This window comes from Hirundo rustica, chromosome 1 (assembly GCF_015227805.2).
Source record: "Hirundo rustica isolate bHirRus1 chromosome 1, bHirRus1.pri.v3, whole genome shotgun sequence".
NCBI lineage: Eukaryota > Metazoa > Chordata > Aves > Passeriformes > Hirundinidae > Hirundo > Hirundo rustica.
The window spans coordinates 25343360-25363060 of NC_053450.1; the positions used below are offsets into that span (position 1 = coordinate 25343360).

General features: G+C 37.5%; 1 protein-coding gene across 2 annotated transcripts; it reads left to right on the top strand.

Moving 5' to 3' along the window:
* Positions 1-8568: 8568 nt before the first annotated feature.
* On the top strand, positions 8569-18980 carry C1H8orf88 (chromosome 1 C8orf88 homolog). 2 transcript variants are annotated; one of them, XM_040076510.2, is made up of 6 exons: positions 8569-8648; positions 10712-10817; positions 11628-11704; positions 13335-13419; positions 16881-16987; positions 18624-18980. In XM_040076510.2, the coding sequence occupies exons 2-6, from the start codon at positions 10730-10732 to the stop codon at positions 18660-18662; spliced, it is 396 nt and encodes a 131-aa protein (XP_039932444.1). In that variant the 5' UTR covers positions 8569-8648; positions 10712-10729; the 3' UTR covers positions 18663-18980. The 2 variants fall into 2 exon arrangements, with proteins under 2 accessions (XP_039932444.1, XP_039932453.1); XM_040076519.2 differs by having other exon boundaries at positions 8633-8648; positions 10726-10817.
* The last annotated feature ends 721 nt before the right edge of the window (positions 18981-19701 follow it).

Consider the following 19701-nt stretch of genomic DNA (forward strand, 5'->3'; position numbering starts at 1 on the left):
AAACCACCCTGCAGCCCATCTGTTTCAATTTCCTTTAGAACTAAAAAAACCCCTGTGCAATTGGATTGAAAAAGAAAAATTGATTGTTTTTATTTGTTTTTAGAAATCCAGAGTGAGAGCTTTAAGACTATTGACTTTTCCCATGCTTTAGCATAAGAAAACAGCAGATCAGGAGTGTGGAGAGCTCACTCTGATGCATGGCTACACGTGGGGACAGCAATTTTTGTCACACAAAGGCAGTGAGGCACTGCTGGGGTGCTCTACTGCAGAGAAGTAGCCTGGCTGTCACAGCAGCCAGCCCTTGCCATGGTGACAGGAGCAGGACAGTATTACCTGTATCACACAGTGCATGATCTTTTTATGCCCACAGCAGCTCATGTATTTTAATACAGCATTAAGTGTTGCTAATACTAATCTGACTTCTGAGAATAGGCGGAGAAAGAATATAATGATAAATTTTACAATTCCAATGTTTGTATTTGTGGAATTTAATTTACTTCCCTATTAGGATTAACTGCTTTTGGTCTCACACTTGTAAGCACGCAGGCTGGCTGAGCTGGAAAACTTGAATGGAATTTTCAAGTAACAGCAGATTCTAATCTTGGCTTGAAAGAAAGCCTTGGCGTGAGTTGATTTAATGAGATATTTATGTGAGCTGACTGAACCCTAAGTTTCCTATTCCATTATTGTTTATGGAATCTCTGTCATTCTTTAAGTCTCCAATATTTTCTAAATTGATGAGGAATATTTGCTTCACTGAATATAACCATTTCTTTTTCTGACACTCTGACTAGATATAGAACATTTTCTGTTTAGTCCAACTATATAATGTAGTTCCAACAATGCTAGCTGCTTGGATTCAGGGCATCAAGTTTGGAGTACTTCTCCTGTAAAAAAATGGTGTTGCTGATGGAGAGACTGATACCACTGTGGAGTCCCTGAAGTCACTTTCCAGAGGTGGAGTAAGACCAAACAAATTCCTGATCCAGGACAGCACATGCCTAATGTTCAGTGGGATACTGACAGGCCTGTTTGACTTTTCTGGATGGAGAAGGTGGGACAGGTGGAGAGGGTCACAGCAGCTCACATGATGATTCCTCATGAAAACTGATGTCCTAGTGATAGACTTCTCTGAAGAATGGCAGAGAAGACTCCCTCAGAATCTCAACTTCCTAAATGCTCTTGTGCTTTGGATTGTGCTTAAACCTTTGGATTTAAAACTAAATAAATCTCAAAATGGGTTAAATTTGTTGATTAAACTGCAAATAAAATGTTAATAAAAAATTACTCCAGAAAAGTATAGTTTTTTCATGAATGTTGGGTTTGATTGGCAGTGGCAGTTAAAAGCATGAAAAGTGTTCAATATTTTAACTTGTTTAAAAATAGTTTTTTATATTTGCAAACTTGGAGGGAAAATGTCTTTTTATTTACACAGTTTATATAAGCAGACAATTTTTTTACACATTTCTTTCACTATACTCATATGATAAACACTAAATCCAGATTAAAGCTCCATAGAAATATATTTAAAAAAAAAATCCGGTATAAGCTGAGGTAGAATCATAAAAAATAGATAGATATGATGTACTGGTATAAATTTGTTCCAGCCAAGACATATCATTAATGTAATACTTCTAAAGCCCTAGAAAGTAAGACATTAATTAGAACAAAGGAACACCTGTAACTGACTTATGGGATCAAATGTCTCTGCAAACTTATGCTCACAGACCAAACAGTATTTCCTACACAGAAATGAGAACTTGATCTGATTTTTTTGTTTCTTTGTTTCTTTTTTATTTTTAATAAGATGAAGTTAAAATCCTTTACTTTTTGCCTATTCGGGGGCCATGATGTGTACTTATTCTCACAAACATCAAAGACTTCAACTGTTCATTTTGCAAGCAGTGAATTACTATTTTTCAATTCTTGTACAGAAAAAGGAACTTTTGCATATTCAGAAAATCAAATTAATTTTTGTTCCTGGGGTAGTTATAGGGCTTCAGTTCCAAAATAGAATTTTTAGGTACTATTTTTTGCTTTTTTGTTTGTGCTTTGCTTGTTTTTGTTTGTGTGCTTGGGTTTTTCTAATTATTTCTGTTTGGTTAATGACAGCAACAATTCTTTTGTGTCTTGACTTGATGCTGTTCCTTCTTCTCATGTGCTTTTTGGTGACCTTTGCTTTTTCCCTGCCTTTATGTTTAAGAGGCACGCAATAAATGATCAAGAGGCCCGCAATAAATGATCAAGGACACAACCTGCTGTCCTGAGATACCAAAGAGCTCAAATGTGATGGGTGCACTGCCACAATGAAGTGGCAAGTTTAGATAGCTGAGAGTAAGTAAACGATGGGTGCATTGGAGCATGAACCGTGCAGTCTCTGGCTTTTAGCAGGATGATCTGCAGTAGGCAATGCCAAGCCAAGACACACAATGCACTCATTTTCCCTTAGTGCACCCCAGTGCAAGTGTTCTCTTGCCAGAGCTCTCCTGCTTCTGGAAATTAGTTTCTATCACAAGGAGTCCCTGCACAGGCAGGAGTTACTTCCCTGAGTCTGTGAAACTGCTATTTCTGGCAGAGGAAAAGCAGCTGCTAAGCAGACAGACAAAACTCCATAGACTTAGCACTGCACTCCTCTGAGCTGCTGTTTCTCAGATTGCTTCTATGCACTGTGTTGGTTCTCTCATGCAGGTTCTCATGGCAAGAGATCACAGTTCCACACAGTGAAGTGAAACACAAATTTTGTTCTTTCTTACATTCTCTTCAACAGCACACACAGCAGCCAGATTATCTTTGTGAAGGGGCTGGGTGTATGCTCCAAACTCTGTTTTAGGATGAGGTTCATCCCCTGCCTCTTCTAAAATGGAGACGATGTATTTCATAACACAGAAAGACCGAATAGGCACTGAAGTTACACTGACTGCTGTCTTATTAGTTCATCTTTGCAAGCTACTAGATATTCACTGCATAGAAGAACAGTGAACTAATGTAAGACAGGTACTAACTTTAAAGCTATAGAAATATTAATCTTTCTCCATGTAAACAAATAATTTAAATAGCAATATAATTAAGGAACTCTATTCTGATCCCTTGAAAATTAGACATACCTCCCATTTAGCAAAAGCTAAATGAGGTCATATTTATTCCATTCCAATAGTTAGCAATATGCATTTAGTAATTTTATACTATATTTCAAGGTGAAAAAGCAAATCTTATTTCCCAGGGTGCATAAAAATGGATTAATTTACAAAGGATCGATTTTCAATTAGGTCATTCTCAGTCTCATGTATATACATACATCTGAACACACAACAGTTGTATTAACTTGAAATTATATTTCTTATTTGGCATGTAAATTAAGATTGTCAACACTTTTGATGACCATGTCACAGCTATGATGCAAACAATTATCTCAATCCAAAGAAGCACGAATGCATAGTTTTAATGTGTGTGTTTTTTATAAACACTACTCTTTCACACAGTTAGTACATGTTTCCTTATGTCACATTCCAAACTTTGGTCTTTTTCTTTTATGTTCTTCGTCCTGACTATTCTGTCCACATTCTACTGCATCTTTATTTATCAGTAGAGGTTTTGATGCCATTTGCTGAATCATGCTGATTGAGTCTGAATCTAAACGTAGCAAAATCTTAGTAATAAGGCTCTATATGTACTTGTGGTATTAAAAGCTATGACAACAATCTCAATCAGCCTAAAAACTAAACAAAACTCCCATGACTGAAATACTGGAAAGCAGAATTCTTCATTGCATTGAAGCATGAGCCAATTTCTCTTGAAGACTTTTTTTTTCAGATTCAGAGACTAACTCCAGCATATACAAAGATCTTGTAATTCAGCTATGAGTGATGTGTCAGGTATAAGAATTCAGAGTAAAGGAATCTACACAAATAACAGGTGAAATTCTGGCCCAGGAAAAAAGTGCACAACTTTCACTAAATTTATCAAGCTGTGATTTCCAAATTTTAGTTTTCCCAAAGCAAAATGAACTCTTATAGAAATATTATTAAATATGTGAGTCTCTTTTCCTGTGAATATCTAAAACCACACAACAAAACTGTATGTGTGGGGGTCTTTTTTCTGTCTTTTATTTGTTTAATCTATCTACTACTAAGCATATGCAGTAGATTTTAAACTTAGAGACATAGATTATAAGAACTTGTTGTGAATAATGATAGATGAATTTTTATTGATTGATTCTAAGCAAAACCACAAATCTTTCCTACCTTCTTTACCTTATTCTTTTGTTAATGGGGCAAAAAAAAAAAAAAAAAAAATAAAAAAAAAAAAAAAAAAAAAAAAAGGCAAACAGCAGATTTAATACCCTCCTTTATATACAAAATAAGGTCATCAAGTGATTAGCGGTTTTCCTTCTCTAGGCATCAACTGTCCCATGGCATCTTTTTCCACCATCCAATACATTCACTTAGCAAACTCAAGCTCTGCACCTGAGCTGTGCTCTCCACAGGCAAATTCTTCAAAAGAGAGACTGTTTTGTGTATCAAAACAAAAGGGTAACACTGGTAAAGGTGCAGTGCAAGTGCTGGTCCAGGCATTAAGCACACACCCTGCTGCCCAACTACTCTGTCCCACAGCAGAGCTTGCAGGTTTCATGGGCATTTCTGCCTTTTAATCCTCCTGTCTGTGGCTTCTGGGATCCCTTTCAAGAAGCAGGACATGCAGCTAGTGTTTCAGAGCCTACAAAATAAGTTCAGTTGAAACACTGATGTTGAGTGTCTGCAGTTACTGAGAATATTCAGTGCATCCCGAATGCACCTTCAGTTCAGGTTCAGTAATTTACCTCTGCAATTCAGTACTGCCATCCTCAGTGATAGAGATGAACAAGGCAGACCTCCCCCAAAATAATGAATGTTTAATTTTGATATATATTTTATTTATAAAATAATTTTATCTGTTGTTTAGGGATTCTTTGGTACTTACACTGAACTTTTGACCCATGTTGTTGAGATTTTTTCCTCCACATTTAAAGGAATCAGAAATTTAAAGAAAAATATTGAGAATCTGTTACAATTAATGTGAACAGAAAATTCATTTTAAAGGAATATACAGAATCCTAATCTGAGAAGTGTGACAGTTGACAGACTTGAGAGAATTTTTGTATGTGAAGAAAATATATTTGATATATAATTTTATATAGTACCATATGCTGATAATAAACATTCCTCTAGTTACACATAGTAAGCACTAAATACAGTAGTAATTCCCACTCTTAATTCAACAATTTCTGTAGTCAAAAAGAATAAGATTAATACTTGTGATTAATATTCTGAATTCTCAACTCTATTGAAAGATGAACCTCAATATATTAAGTAGCTCTATTTCAGGAACTGTCAGGGGGGTAGAAGAGTTTTTGTGTTCTTTCCCTGGGCTGCCCCCACGGGGCAAGTCACTAGTTTAGCTGAAAGCAGCCACTTCACAAAAGTACAGCCATAGTATTCTGTGTGTGCATACATATATTTACATGCAGATTCGTGTCTCTTGGTGTTTATTCTGTTGATGGACTTAATAAAGCATATAACGTTGGAAATAATGGTCTGGGGGAGGGTTGGTTTGTTTTCGTGGTTTTTTGTTTGTTTGTTTGTTTTTGTTTTTGTTTTTTCTTTGCAATGAAATTATTTTGAAAGTGGCTTTAAGAAAAAAAACCTCTCCCCAAAAAGTACTGCTAAATAAATCACAATTACATATGCAAATAGACTGTTTACATTTGGCTGCACAACTGAATATCAAATTACACTGAAAATGGCTTTTTAAACTTGCAACTACAAGTCTGCCCTCAGGCTGACCCAAGAGTCCTTTCATTTCAGCACAAAGCCATTACTTTGCTGTTAAGTGTCATCCATTACAAACCTCAAATCACATGCAATTACAATTACACGCTCATTTAGATGTGCAATTGCTCGTTTTTACACGCGCAGTATTGATACTGTCTTTAATAAATGTTTGCTCCTTTCCTGAACAATATCTAGTACAGGGAGCAAGTGTGACTGTGTCACTTCCTGCAATCTGCAGCCTTTAGGCGCACAATCAGTATATTAAAAAGAAACAATTTTCCTGATTAGTTCATCTAATAGAAAGAAACAGTTCATTTGGGTTTGGTGGTTTGTGGTGGTTTTTTTGTTTGGTTTTTTTTTTTTTTTCTTTTCTGTTTGTTTGGTTTTTTGTTTTGTTTTGGGTTTTTTTTTTTTTTAGTGGTTTTTGTTTTGTTTTGTTGTGGGTTTTTTGGGTTTTTTTGGTTTTTTTGTGTGTGGGGGGTTGTTGTTTTTCTTGTTTGTTTTTTTGTTTTTTTTTTGTGGGTTTGTTTGTTTGTTGTGTTTTTTTCCCTACATATAAGCATTTTGTTCACAGAGCTACAAAAACCTTTAATATTTATATTTTGCAACATATAGTAAGTTTCTCTTGGCTAGACCTGTCATTAGCCCTTCAATTAATTATAGTATATATCAGGTATTTGAGAGAACACTAGATTACCATCATTTAATATAACATAAACAATACCAGCCAAACGAAATAGAAATTTTCAGTAGTGTAATTGCCAGCACCAGACAAACTGGGGGACAACCGAGAAGCTGATGTTTTTTCCACTTTATGTTTTCATTTCCCACAGTCAGAAGGACGATTCTCTCTAGGCACAGGGGAAGTTGCTTAGGAGAGCAGGTCGCTGGGATCTGTGCAGTGGCTGCAGTCCAGCGCTCCTTCGGCTGCTATGCTGGCACTGCCAACTCACTGGCGGCAGCGTGTGAGGTGATAACTATTCCTGCTGGGATGGGCAGCGCCTGGTGAAACAGCCATTACCAGCCCTAATATTCCCTTCTTCCCAGCAGGCCCAGAAGCAACGAGCTTTCAAAATACCTGGCACACTCCTTTTTTTTTTTTTTTTTTTTTTTTTTTCCCCCTGTATTTCTGTTCCTGCCCCTTCTCCTTGCCTTACAACCCAGCAGCAACCCAGTTTACAGCCCCTGTGAAAAACATGTGAGGGTTTTACTGTTTAGTTCATCCTTAGCATATTTAAATATGCAATAATACTGGAAGAACGTGTACTTCTATGTCTGCACATGATACCATTTCAATATGCCAAGAAGGGTAGTGGATCTTGTGTAAATCTGGTTTGCAGCACCTGACCTGCTTCTTTCAAAAAGCACAAGAGCCCCATGAAAAACCATACCTTTACTTCACTTGCCCCATTGACTTTCCCGTCACTAACAGTTCTGGAGTAACAGCCAGAGACATTTAATATTTATGGGCACTTTCATATTAATAATTTATAATTAGTTCTTATGTAGCTAAGAATGGTTGACAAGAATAGGAGAGCAACTGTTTTACATGACAGTCTTGTGAGAAGATGGATGGATGGTGGGTCAGGAGAAACAGGACATGTCTGAGTATAAACTAATTCACTTGGGAGAAATTACTTTAAATCAGACCTTAAACAGCAGCAAATGAGTCTGTGAGTATGCAGACGTGCTGCATCAGTGTCTGCAAGGAGAAGGCTGATAGCACATCATGCGTGAACAGTTCAGGAAACCAACTGGAAGATGATGAATTTGGAGAGAGGATTGTAGGAGCGTGACATCTGTACATAATAGCCGCTGTTTCAGGGACAGTATTCATCTCTTAATACCTAAATTAATAAGATTCAGAGACTACAGCAAAGCAGAGCCAATATGCTTGATGGAAACAATAAAACCGTCTTTACAAACTAGCCAGGACTATAAATCTTAACATTAGATATTAATAATTAATTTCTTGTTATTTATGTGATTATGTACTTAGTTTTACCTTCCTATTCTGAACTATTCTTAGTAGGTGATATGAAGTGTATATATTAAAAAAGAAAATCAGCAAAAACTTAAGGACTTTTAATTAATATTGGATACTTCAGTAAGGTGAAGTCCAGCAAACTAATACCAGCAAACTTTAGTGTGCTCCTCTGGGAAGATGGCAGGGTGAGTTCATTGTTACTGTCAATTAGATGTTGTGAGGGGAAAAAAAAAAAAAAAAAAAAAAAAAAAAAAAAAAAAAAAAAAAAAAAAAGAGAGAGAGAGACAGACAGAGAGAGAAAATCTGAATTTCCAAACCATACAGGATGCCATCAGTTCCATAACTGAGAAGCCAGAGGCCGTTCTCTGGTCCCTCCTGCCCAGTGCCTTGGTGAGGGCAGTATTCATTGACAGCTTTCCACGGCCTCAAATGACCCTCTTTCTGGATGAGGTTAGCTGCAGAGGCCTCACAGTTGTGCTCAAAAGTCACTTATTTCTCCCAGTTTGCACCGTAAGGCCCTGACAGAACACGACTCCCTTTGTGGGACAGAGGAGGACACCACCTTTATCTATTTCCTCAGGTCTAACCGCAGAGGGAGCTGGGCGGCAGCACCTCCTCTCGCCTCTCCCGCTCCTTGGCAGGGCCCTGAATCCCGAGGGGGCGCGGGCGGCGGCGGCGCAGCCCCGCGGAGCCCCGGCCGTGCCCGGCCCGCGGCGCGACGTTGAACGGCCCCGCGCGGCACGCGGCCGCGGCTCCGCGCGAGGCCGCCCCGCCCGGCCGCGCTGAGGGACGGAGCGGGTCAGCGGGAGCCACGGCCAGCGGCGTCGCGGGGCACGGGCTGCCGGCGGCCGCAGGTGGGCTGGGCACCGCCGGCCCCGCTGGGCAGGGGGCGAGGGGCCGGGCGGCGGAGGGAGCCTTCGTTCCTTGGGGGCTTGTGGGGTTTCCAGTGCGGTGTCATTTCGGGAGAGGGGGACGGTCAGATTTTTGGTTACTCGTGGGGATTTTTCAGGAAAGTAGCGTCAGATCCCCTTCATGCATTTAGGAAAGAGCCTTCCAAACGCTCGAGGTGGGCTCTTGGAAGATGGCTGCTCTCAATGTCCAGCTTGTTAAGATACTAAAAAAAAAATTCCTGGGTTCTGCAGAACTGCCCCTAGGCCTGTTCGCTGGTGCCAGAAGGCTTCCCTTCTGCTGGGCAGGTCTGCCATGGGAATGACCCCAGAGAAGCAGTGTGGCCTCGGAGGGAGAATTCTTGGGATGCTGCCCCCGCTGCAGTAATCTCTCATGGGAGCAGTTTATTTCTCAGCTATTAAAACGAATCTTTCTACACTTTCTTTGATACTGGTCCAAAAGAATACCCTATTTAATGTGGAGGTTGGGCTAAATAATTTGTTGAGACCTTTACTGGAGTCTTCCTGAGGGAAGAGCAGAAGAGTATGTTGTTTTGCTGTCACCACACAACCTGTTTTTATTGTCAGAACACTACAAAAAAATAGAGCTGCACTCTAGAAGCTAGCCAGCCTATTAAACAGGTTTTCCTGTTTTTATAAAGCATGCATATCATTTATCATCGGGGCATGAAAGAAAACTTGCCTGTTGTTTTCTTTTTCACTCTTCTGATGCAAATGTGTATTACTACTTCATTGCTTTCTGTGGAAATTCACTATCTAGGATAAATGTGATGTATACAAGCATTCCTAATCTGGGTAGACTGAGATATGTCATCTATATCTGTAGTCATAGTTAATTCAGCTGCAGGAATTTTCATTGTTGCTTTTGACTACAGCTTTGAAGTCTTCCTTTTTTAAGAGGAGCAGGTTGGAAAATTAGAGAACCAAACCAGAATTCTTCTTCCTAGCTTTAGATAAGTTGTAAGTCAGACAGTAACCAGTTGGTTTCTAGACCTGGATGGGCTTAAACTTCGTATGTTGGAAAATTGTTATTAGACTATGTTAGAAGTGTTCAAAAAATTATAATGTAGCATATTCTCAGATGATTTTTAGTTTTCTTCCTATAGCACAAAGACCAACTGAAGCTTGGTGTGAGACTAGGTCTAATAGCCTAACTTCTCTTTTCCTGTTTCATACTGAAAATTGATAATGTAGTTGAAACTCTTGCAGTCATGATTATTTCTTGATTTTTTTTAGTTTTTATTTTTTTGGCTATAACAATTATTCCTTTGTCTTGTAAATTTTCTTAGAGAAAAAAAAAATTAGTATCATTCTTATTGTGGTGGTTGTTCTTTCTGGTATTCTTTCCCTCTAAAAAAAGCTGAAATTCTTTCAAATTATAAAATCTTCCAGTTGACAAAAGAGATGGTGGGAAGGAGATATGTTAAGATACAGATACTACAAATGAACCTTTTCCAGCTGATTGCTTATGTAAAGTGTGAGATTTTTCAGCCCAGCACCACCTTAGCAGTTTTTGATGTTTCTGTAGTAGCTAAACTGAGTGGTAAGATACAAAACTGTATTAATTTAACTAAAGCAGCTATTAAAAAACCAGTCCCTTATGTTTATATAGATATGTAAGGAACTCCAGTGCAGACATAGCAGATTGATAAGGGGTTTGCTGATGCTAATTAAGTAAAAACTCATTGAACTATAATGTTAGAAACCTCCTTATTTCCATCATGTCCCCATCTCCTTTCTCCAAATGTATGCATAGACATACAGGGAAAGAATCTTGAGGGAAGCTAAGGTAGCTGAATTGGAAGGGAAAATGAGAGAAGTGTCTGATTCTGTCTTCATGCAAATTTTGTCCAGCATCTTCAATCATCAAAAAAAAATTATCCATCAGACCTTTTTGCTTTTTCCTGCCCAGATATAATATTGCCTTGTCAAATGCAACTAACAAGGATTAGGTAGATTGCTCTTCTTGCTTAACACCCATATGTGAAACTGAATGCTAATGATTTCAGCTGCTTTTTTGAAGTGCGATGTTTCAAAATGTTACAGAAGCAAAAAAGTTTATTGGTAAATCCCTTCAGCCAGCACGACCTGTGCACCAACTGTCTTCTAAACAAGGTGAGTAGTGTGGCTAAAGTGCAGTTCACTTTACCAAACTTCACTTCGGGTTATGTTTAGGGAAGTAACAAGGACGTGTAAGGTGTCTTGTTTTGGTTTGGTTTTAAATTACTTTGTTAAACTACTGTGAGAAAATATCTTGCTGTGTGTTGATCTTAGGACATCATCTCTGTGATAAAATCTGAATTTAAACTATATTAAGATTATGCAGAGCTCTTCTAGCTTGGTATCTGAAATGTAGCTTCAGAAACCTGGATCAGGCTTCTCTCTTAAATTTGGAGCTCTTGGGGTAGCTGACTCCTACTACTGAAAACATAAAATACAAATAATTTAACAGTTTTTGAGGGTTTTTTTTATTGCAAGTAAAATACATTGCATTGCATTGTTCTTATGTAGCTTTCAGACAAATTCAAAACAAAAAAACCCCAAAAATTTTAAGAAAAAAATCATGCAGTATTTATGTCAGGTGAGAATATTTTGCTTTAAATTTTTTAAAACCTCCATAGATTAAAGCCTAGATATTGCAGTATTACACTTGTTTTTATTTTTAAGTTAGAAATTTTTGGTGGCCAGAAAATCATCAGCTGCGCTGGTGTAGACTGAAAATAAGTGACATCATAAATTTTTACTTTGTATAAAATTTATGGAAGAAACTGAAAAGGGATCCTGTGGTGATGTAGAGCTTCTAAGTTGTGAATAAGTGCCCATATAATCTCTGTGCAGCAAGGGATATTCTTGGGGCAAGTATCACAAAATTATACTGTGGAGTCTATTGAAAATTTTTTTTCCTTAATGTTTTATGCTCACCAGCATCACCCATTGCATTAAACATTCGGACTGAATTACCCAGCAGCACTGAAGTATGTTTGCAGAGTAAGGTTAACTGGGTGAGTATTGAGTAAATATATAATTATATATAAATTGGAGGTCAGCTGATCTGTTATGTAACCAAATGAAAACTGTTTCCAGCTAGAAGTGTCCTTGACTCTGAATGTTTTAAACCAGCAGTGTCAGAACTGTTGAAAAAAATTATGAGTTTCAGGAATGCCTTTCCCAGGTATTTGCATGCACTAATAGCTGAAAATGCAGCTTAGGAATTTAAGATTCTTATGAAAGTCTGTGTGGCATTTCTTGAGTCTCCACTGAATTTAAGTCATCTCTTTAAAAATTGGAGTGCATGTATTCTGTCTTCACTTACTATGTGTAAATAATAAAATTAGAAGTTTCTTTGTTGTTAGCACATGCACAAATTCATTTGAGACAGCAAACATCATAAAACTTTATGCTTTATTGCTAGAAGTGCTTGGCTTTGGACATGGTACAGATATGTTTTTCAGACTTGAAACTGGTTGTAGCTGTTTGCTGGAAAATGAAGTTTGAAGTCTTCCGACTGGAATGCTTCATGTTTCATAGCCTGAATTTCACTTTCAGTTGATTCTGATTCAATGTTTTTTCAGAGTGTTGATTGATGGGATTTTTTGTTAGAACAAATGCCTGTTCCTTAATTTCTACTTTATTTTTTATTATTTTAGAAGAGTTTTCTTAATCCTGTAGTCCTTCTTTATTGTATTAAGCTTCTGCAAGCTGCTTTTGCCTTAAAAAAAAAAATAAAAAATCAAGGTCTTGGGAGGCTATCTTTGATCTGACATAGAGAAATTAACACACTTGTCTCTTGAGCAGTAATTACTGAGGAGAATAAACTAGTCCCTTTTAAATAAGCCCCTGATCATCAGTGTTGTAATATTCAGTTTCATCAGTGTTTAGCTACATGTAGCTGCATATTGCATTTGTTTGCTATAGGTATAGATGTATTTCTTATATTTTTTAAAATTTCTTCTGTAACATGGTATATGGAAAAGAATTTTTAATAATACTTTTGACCCTGAACTATTTCATGAGTACCCCAAATACCATCTGAATACGACCCTATCAATGCCTGCTTGATGAGCAATTTTCAGTTCTTGCCCACTTCCCATCTGACTCACGAGTGATGTCAAAATTCCTCAAACATGTAGAGCCTTTTCAGAGCTAAGACCAGCTCTTGAGGATAAACTGCTTTCCAGCTTTCCAAAACACTTTTTTCAAGGTTTTGTCAGCTGGAAGAAATGTGGCATTATACTGTGGATATTGGGTGTTGATGCTTATGAAGCAAACCTTTTTGCTAAGTGAGAGAATCCAAGTCCATCGTTTGGTCTTAAGCAAAGTCCTTTCAGCTTGTATTATTCACAAATGTAGCAGCTTTGGCTGTGTTCTAGGTGGGATAATAGAAAAGGAGAGGATAAATGTGTTCTTTTTCAAAACTAGCAATAGCACTATAACATTCTGTGTAAAAAATGTCTCTCCAGTATGTTCATTTGTATTGTTTTATTGAAATATTTCCTTATTGTGTGTAATCAAGAGTAACATTCTACAGGTTCAAATTAAACTCTGCTACAACTGTTACTTTAACTAAGAAACATGTATCCTTTGTTTAATATGCTAAAGGAGATAAGCTTTATAATTTCTTTCCTATTTTAGTCATCTGAAATGACTGAAGTGAAGATCTTAACTCAAACTGTGATGCTCTGTCAACCAAAACAACATGAATCAGGAGCAAAAAAAGGTAAGATGCTGCATGGGGAGCTGTGTCAGGACTGTATTTTCTGATTGGAGGACAACTGAACTTTGAAGTGATGTGGACTGCGCTTTATTTTTTCTGATCAGCCAGTGCCTTGATAGTTTGGAGAGCAATATGAAACGTTTCTGCTTTTCACATAACACTCTAGAGGAGGTGTGAAAGTTAACCATAACTGAGGTAGAAAACTTCCACTGGTAGAGTTGCTTGCATATAGGGATATAACTGTCTTTAAAAAACCCAAACAAATCCAACAAAACAAACAAATAAAAAACCTGCAACGAACCCCCTAAAAAAACCCCCCCAAACATAAAAACAGTTCTTCACACAAAATTCTGGCTTTGTATAGATTGCTTGTGTTTGTAGAAGTACAGAATTTAGTTGCATCCTTTAGCCTGTTGCAGGGCTCAATTGTAGCATACAGTCTATTGAATTTAATCAGGTTAAGTACTCAGCATTTTGGCTTCTTTGTCCTACTCTTACTGTAATGGTTCTGAAATAATAGTATCTGTGTGGTTAGATATGAATTAAATTTTTTATGATTTATCTTGGACAATTTGTTTTTGTGTCAGTATTGTCCTTCAGGTTTGCTCCTTATGTTTTTCTCTCTCTACTGCCTGCCACGGTATTCATAGAGAATTGGTAATTTAACCAAGTCAAAATTTTACTTTTTTTTTTTTCATTAAAGGATAATCTCAGATTTAAAATGCATTCTCACAGTACTTCTCTGCCCTACTTCCTACCTAATTCTTCATTCTTAAACATGTCACAGAAACTGCATCAGTGACCCAGGTTAGGTCACCAGTTTATTGAGACAATTTATTTTGTCTGTGTCTGCACGTGATCAGGCATCCGTTGATAATCTCCAAACCTTAAGTAATCTCTGAAGATATTGTTTGTTCTTTTGCTCATAGTACTCAAAATGTGAAAGAATTCTATTAAGTTTTATTGAGGCTTTTGTATTTTTGTCAGTCTGAAATTACCATCTCTCAGGTTCTTGAGCTGAATTCTGTTCTGTTCTGCCATGTGTTACTGACTTGAAAGTAAGTCTTCCATTTCCTTTCAAGCTCAGATTCATTTCTTCTATTTTTGATCTTGATAAATAGAAGAGAGTTCTGGTTTTTGGATCTAGTTAGGTGACAGACTTGTCAAGTCCTGTCTGTTTGGTGGTGTCTTTCTGATCCTTTCTCATCGATTCTGCTTGTGATGGGTAGAGATTGCTTTGTTCTACGAGATCTTAAACAGTTTCTCTTTAGATCCTGGTCTCTTGTAGAAGCAGTCACTTTGGATCGTTTTCAGTGGTTAATTGCTCTGTCATGCCTCCGTGAGCCTACATCACAATTCTCCACACTGTCAAACTTTTTCTCACACTTGTTTTCAAAGGGCTTCTGTTTGTTTGCTGATTGTTGTAATATTTTCCTTCAGAGTCACGCAACTTTAGAGGTCCTACTATTCAGCTGCTGCTTACAAATAAGTCTCTTGTTTTCTTCTTTTTTTTCCTCGCACAGTAAAATTTCTTCTAGAACTCTGTTTATGTTCAGCTGTACTTTAAGCTCCAGATAATAATTTCCATTTGATATCTCTTCAGCAGTACTGTGCTTTCAATTCTCTGTCTCAGCAGTTCTTAAGTGCAGCATGGGGTTCCCATGGGCCTACTTCCTGAGCTTTCCCACGTCTCTCTGGATGATATCCTGTCCCCTCAACTGCACCACTCAGCTTGGTGTTACCTGCAAACATGCTGAGGGTGCAGTTGATCCCACTGTCTATCATTGATGAAGATACTCAACAGTACTGGTTCAAATATGAAAAACCCTGAAGGACACCACTTGTCACTCACTGATCTACATCCAGACATGACTGCTACTCTTTGGGTCATAGGATGGTTTGGATTGTAGGGGACTAAGAGATGAAGTTCTAACCCCTGCTGTGGGCAGGGACACCTGCCAGTAGACGGTGTTACTCAAAGCCCCACCCAGCATGATGCTCAATGTTCCCAGAGATGAGGCATCCATAACTTCTCTGCAGCCTTTTCCAGTGCCTCACCATCCTCACAGTAAAGAATTTCGTTCTCATATCTAACCTAAACCTACTATCCCTGAACTTAAGGCCATTCCCTCTTTTCCTATCACTACATGCCTCTGAAAAGTCCCTCTCTAGCCTTCTTGTAGGCCCCATTACATACTGGAAAGCTGCCCCAAAGTCTCCCAAGAGCCTTCTCTTCTCTAGGCTGAACATCCCCAACTATCTAAGCTTGTCTTCATAGGATAGGTGTTCCAACCCTGTGATCAGCTTAGGGGGCTGTCCTCTGGACTTTTTTCCAACATGAGATCAGACACAACTGTCCAACCAGTTCCTCATCCAGTGAACAGTCCCCTGATCTATTCCACATCTCTTCAGTTTAGAGAGAAGGATGTGGTGGGGGATTGTGTCAAAGACCTTACAGAAATCATCTTCATAGGTTTTTAATCAAGGGGAGGAAACAAAAAGCAAGTTTTCAAGTCAGCTCATATTTTTTAAACTTTTTTTTTTTCAGTGTTATCCATACACCCTCCCTTAGGTTCACCAATTACTGCATCATTTTGTGTTTAAAGGCAAGAAAAAATTTGTGTCATAGTTGATATCAGCTTCTCTCTTTTCAACATCCTACAGTCTGAGAAACAAAAACTGTTGTCCATCAGGTGACAGTGTAACAATCTTGCAGGAAGCCCATCCTTCCTAAAGGAATAAGCTTCTTTGTCAAGGACCAGAGATGAAGTTTGTTCCTTTGCCTGATTCCTTTCCTCTTGTTTCTGCTCTTGTTTGAGAATATCAGCTTAAATACAGGCATTGCTAGACATACTATATCCAAAGCTATACCATAGTAGAGACAGTGCTATAAACTCGAATGAGAAACCTACATGTTCTGAGCAAAGGCTCTGACTCTTACTGCTTCAGCATAACCCCTCAAAAGTATTTCACTGCTATTATTCTGTTTGCCATTTTACATGCAGCAGATCTCATCATTACTTTTAGGTGTTGAAAGACATTTAACTTATTACCTTCAAGAAAAGAGACACTCCACTTTTGTTAGCCGTCCTTAGAAATCAGTGCCAGTTTGGAGTGAGTTATAAACAGATTTTCTTGTGTGTTTCAAGACCAGTTTGTGGTGTTTCTGCTAATTAGAACAAGATACAGGGAGTCTGTCCGGTGTAAGGTTGGATTCACCTTTTTTCTTCTTTTGTGTTGATATACTGTGTCAGTTTGGTACAGTTAAAGTGAAATGCTCTGTAATTTACTTGATTTTCCTGATGCAAGATAAGACCTAAATTACTTCTCTTTTTAAAACTGATTTTTATATTCCACGTGTAGAATTTCTACCGTTCTATAAGTAACCAAATATTTTTTCTGAATTCCCAATCTTAATCCCTTAAACAAGAATGTTGAATTTAAGTGATTTTGTATATTCACAGAAAGGATCCAATACAGCAGAGATTTCCTTCTGAAGCTTTCAAATGTTTCTCTCTCTCAGAAGAAACCAGAGTTTCTTCCTGATCACCCAATTGTACTTGAAAAGCCAGTAAGTACATGTTTTTTGTAGTAAGTGAAGTTATAAAACCTCCATCCATGGAGGTTTTGATGAGCCATTTGACAGGAAACATCTTCCTTTGAACTGGCCCGTTGAATTGGTGAAACCTTCAAGGGACATATTGTGCAGTTCAGCACAACTTTTGTATGTAACTTCTCTGGTTGGTATTTGGCATCCTACCCTGGGTAGTACCAGATAAAGGGAAAGCAGTTTTAATTTGTTTTCAGGAAAAAAGATAGATATGTTTCCACATTTTCAAAATAAAAGAGAACAATCTTGGTAAAAGTCCTAATCCTGTGTCCAGTGTCCACTACAAAACCATTAATGAGCTCAGTGCAGTTTGTATTATCTTTGGGCTTTGGTTTTGGGGAGAAATTAATAGAAATGAATGATGAATCTGAAGTATATCCATTTGTGCTACCTAATGGTTATGATGAAATAAGCATCAAATACTTCATATGCTAGGAGAAAACATCTACTGGATCACATTTCAGACCCCAACGGTGGAAAAATCTTCTGTGTAAAAATCATATCAAATTAGACTACATACTAGGTTGCTTTTTGAGACCATTGGGACGTAGTTCTGCTAGAATTAGGATTCCTATTATGGAAAAGTATGTCCACATGATTACTATCTTGGCCACATTTGGAGACATTTTTAAACTTTTTAAATTTCTGTCCTTTGAAAAAAAAAATTAAACTAATATATTACCATAATCAGCTTTCCCTGATCTTACTTTTTATGTCTTTCTATTTACCCTCAAGATGAAAGCTTTGTTTGAAAACCTGCTTTCAGATTTGGAAGTCTCAACTCTTTAATTTCCTAACTTTCCACCTTCTCTCACCACCTGTGTTTCTAAGAGTGGCAAATTTTGAAAATCTGTGTGCTTTCAGATGTTTACAATCCTGGGAAAAAGGAGAGTCCCTACAGAAATCAGTGAGATCACCTAGTTCGGCCAAAATATCAGCCTGTTGACTGATCACGTCATCTGTTTTTCTGCATAGAAACCAGAGGCATTGATGAGATGCATGTGTGAATTAAATGAATGATGCTTAAAAGTGGCAGAAGGTGGCCTGCAAATAAATTTCTAATGACAAACAAACAATCCTGCAGTGTCAGTGAGCTTGTATTTTGGAGCAGGTGCTTTTCAACAGTTTGCTGCTGAACTGATTTTTCAGACAGTTCATGCCTATCTTAAGACTTTCCTAGTTCTGAATTTTTGAAGTCACTGATGAAGTACATGCCAGTTTATGAGTAAAAGTTGTGTTTTCAGGTGAAGAAAACTTCCTAGAATGACTTGTACCAGGGAGATGAGTTGTTACGGTTGGTGGACTGTGGACTGCATTTGTCCCAAAGGACACTGGGGTTTTTTTGAGATGTGGAGATCAGGGCTACCAGTACATAGCTCAGCATCTGAACACCTCTTACTGTGTTGACACACAGTAGGAAAATTTTAGATGAAGTCTCTATGATTAATGAAAATAGAACTGTTTGCCATTAAAAAAAAAAAAAAAATCCAAATTGTGAAATGTACATGGAGTAGAAAAGAGTTACAAGCAGACTGAAATGAAAACTTTAAGTGACCTGTTATAACTGAAGTAATTTGAGGGTTGGTTTGTCATACAGGTAAAGAACAAACCTTTCATTGACATCTGCAAGAAGTGACATGTTTGGAAGATCCAAGGTCCATCAATGAGGGAACTACATTTGATGTAGGTCTTCCAGGTTTTTGAAGGTACTTGGGTGCCTGCAGATGGAAGTACGACCCTGTGAAACGTAGGAAAATGCCTGTTTCTTCTTGTAATTGCCTGAATGCTTTAAGAGACAAAACTTTAATTTGTAATGCCTGAAATGGTAATATGATTAAAGTGAAAATAAATAATTTTACATATTGGTGTGGCAGAATTTTGTCATTGAATTGTTTGTGTTATGTAGCTATATATTTTGTTTGATCATAAATTCTAAATAAATACTTGACTGGGACTTTTTGCTTGCTCCCAACTCCCTTCCTCAGAAATAAAGATGGAACAACAAATACTGGCTGTGTCAAATCTCAGATGACTTAGGGTATCTGCTCCTTAGTTTTTGGGGGTTTTTTGACTTGCTTCTTAATTTGAAATCTTCACCTTGACACAAGATATTCCTTCTTATTTTGTGGATACAAATGCCTTCTTTCAAGGTATGAAGTCTCTTATTAGTAAAAGTTTCATTAACAAGAGAAATTTTCTCTCATCCTGGATCAGAACAGGAGACCTGCCTATGCATTACATTCCTTGAAGTTCTTTGTAGAAAATTGTCTAGTGTTATTGACTTTGAAAACTGAAAGTAATGGGAAAAACTGAGGAACAAGACAGATTTTAATCTTATGTCTTAAATGGGTGTACCAATGCAGAGTTAATTCTCTCTTTTCCCCTTAAGTAAGTATGGTATTCCAATACTGAAGTGGACAGCAGTAGTTCAAGTACTTCCTGAAAGCATCCATCAGTTGACAGGCATCAATAATGAGTATTTTGTATGAATATAAATAACTTCTAAATGTGTATTTAGACCTATAATGTCATTTAGGTATTGCAGGCAGTTTTTTACCCTCTGTCACAAATGATCATGAAAGCTAAATGAGGATGTGTTATATGGCAATTGCAGTAATGCAGAAAGCTGTCAAGTTGCACTGGATCGTCGCTGGATTTCTTTTTCTGAATGATGA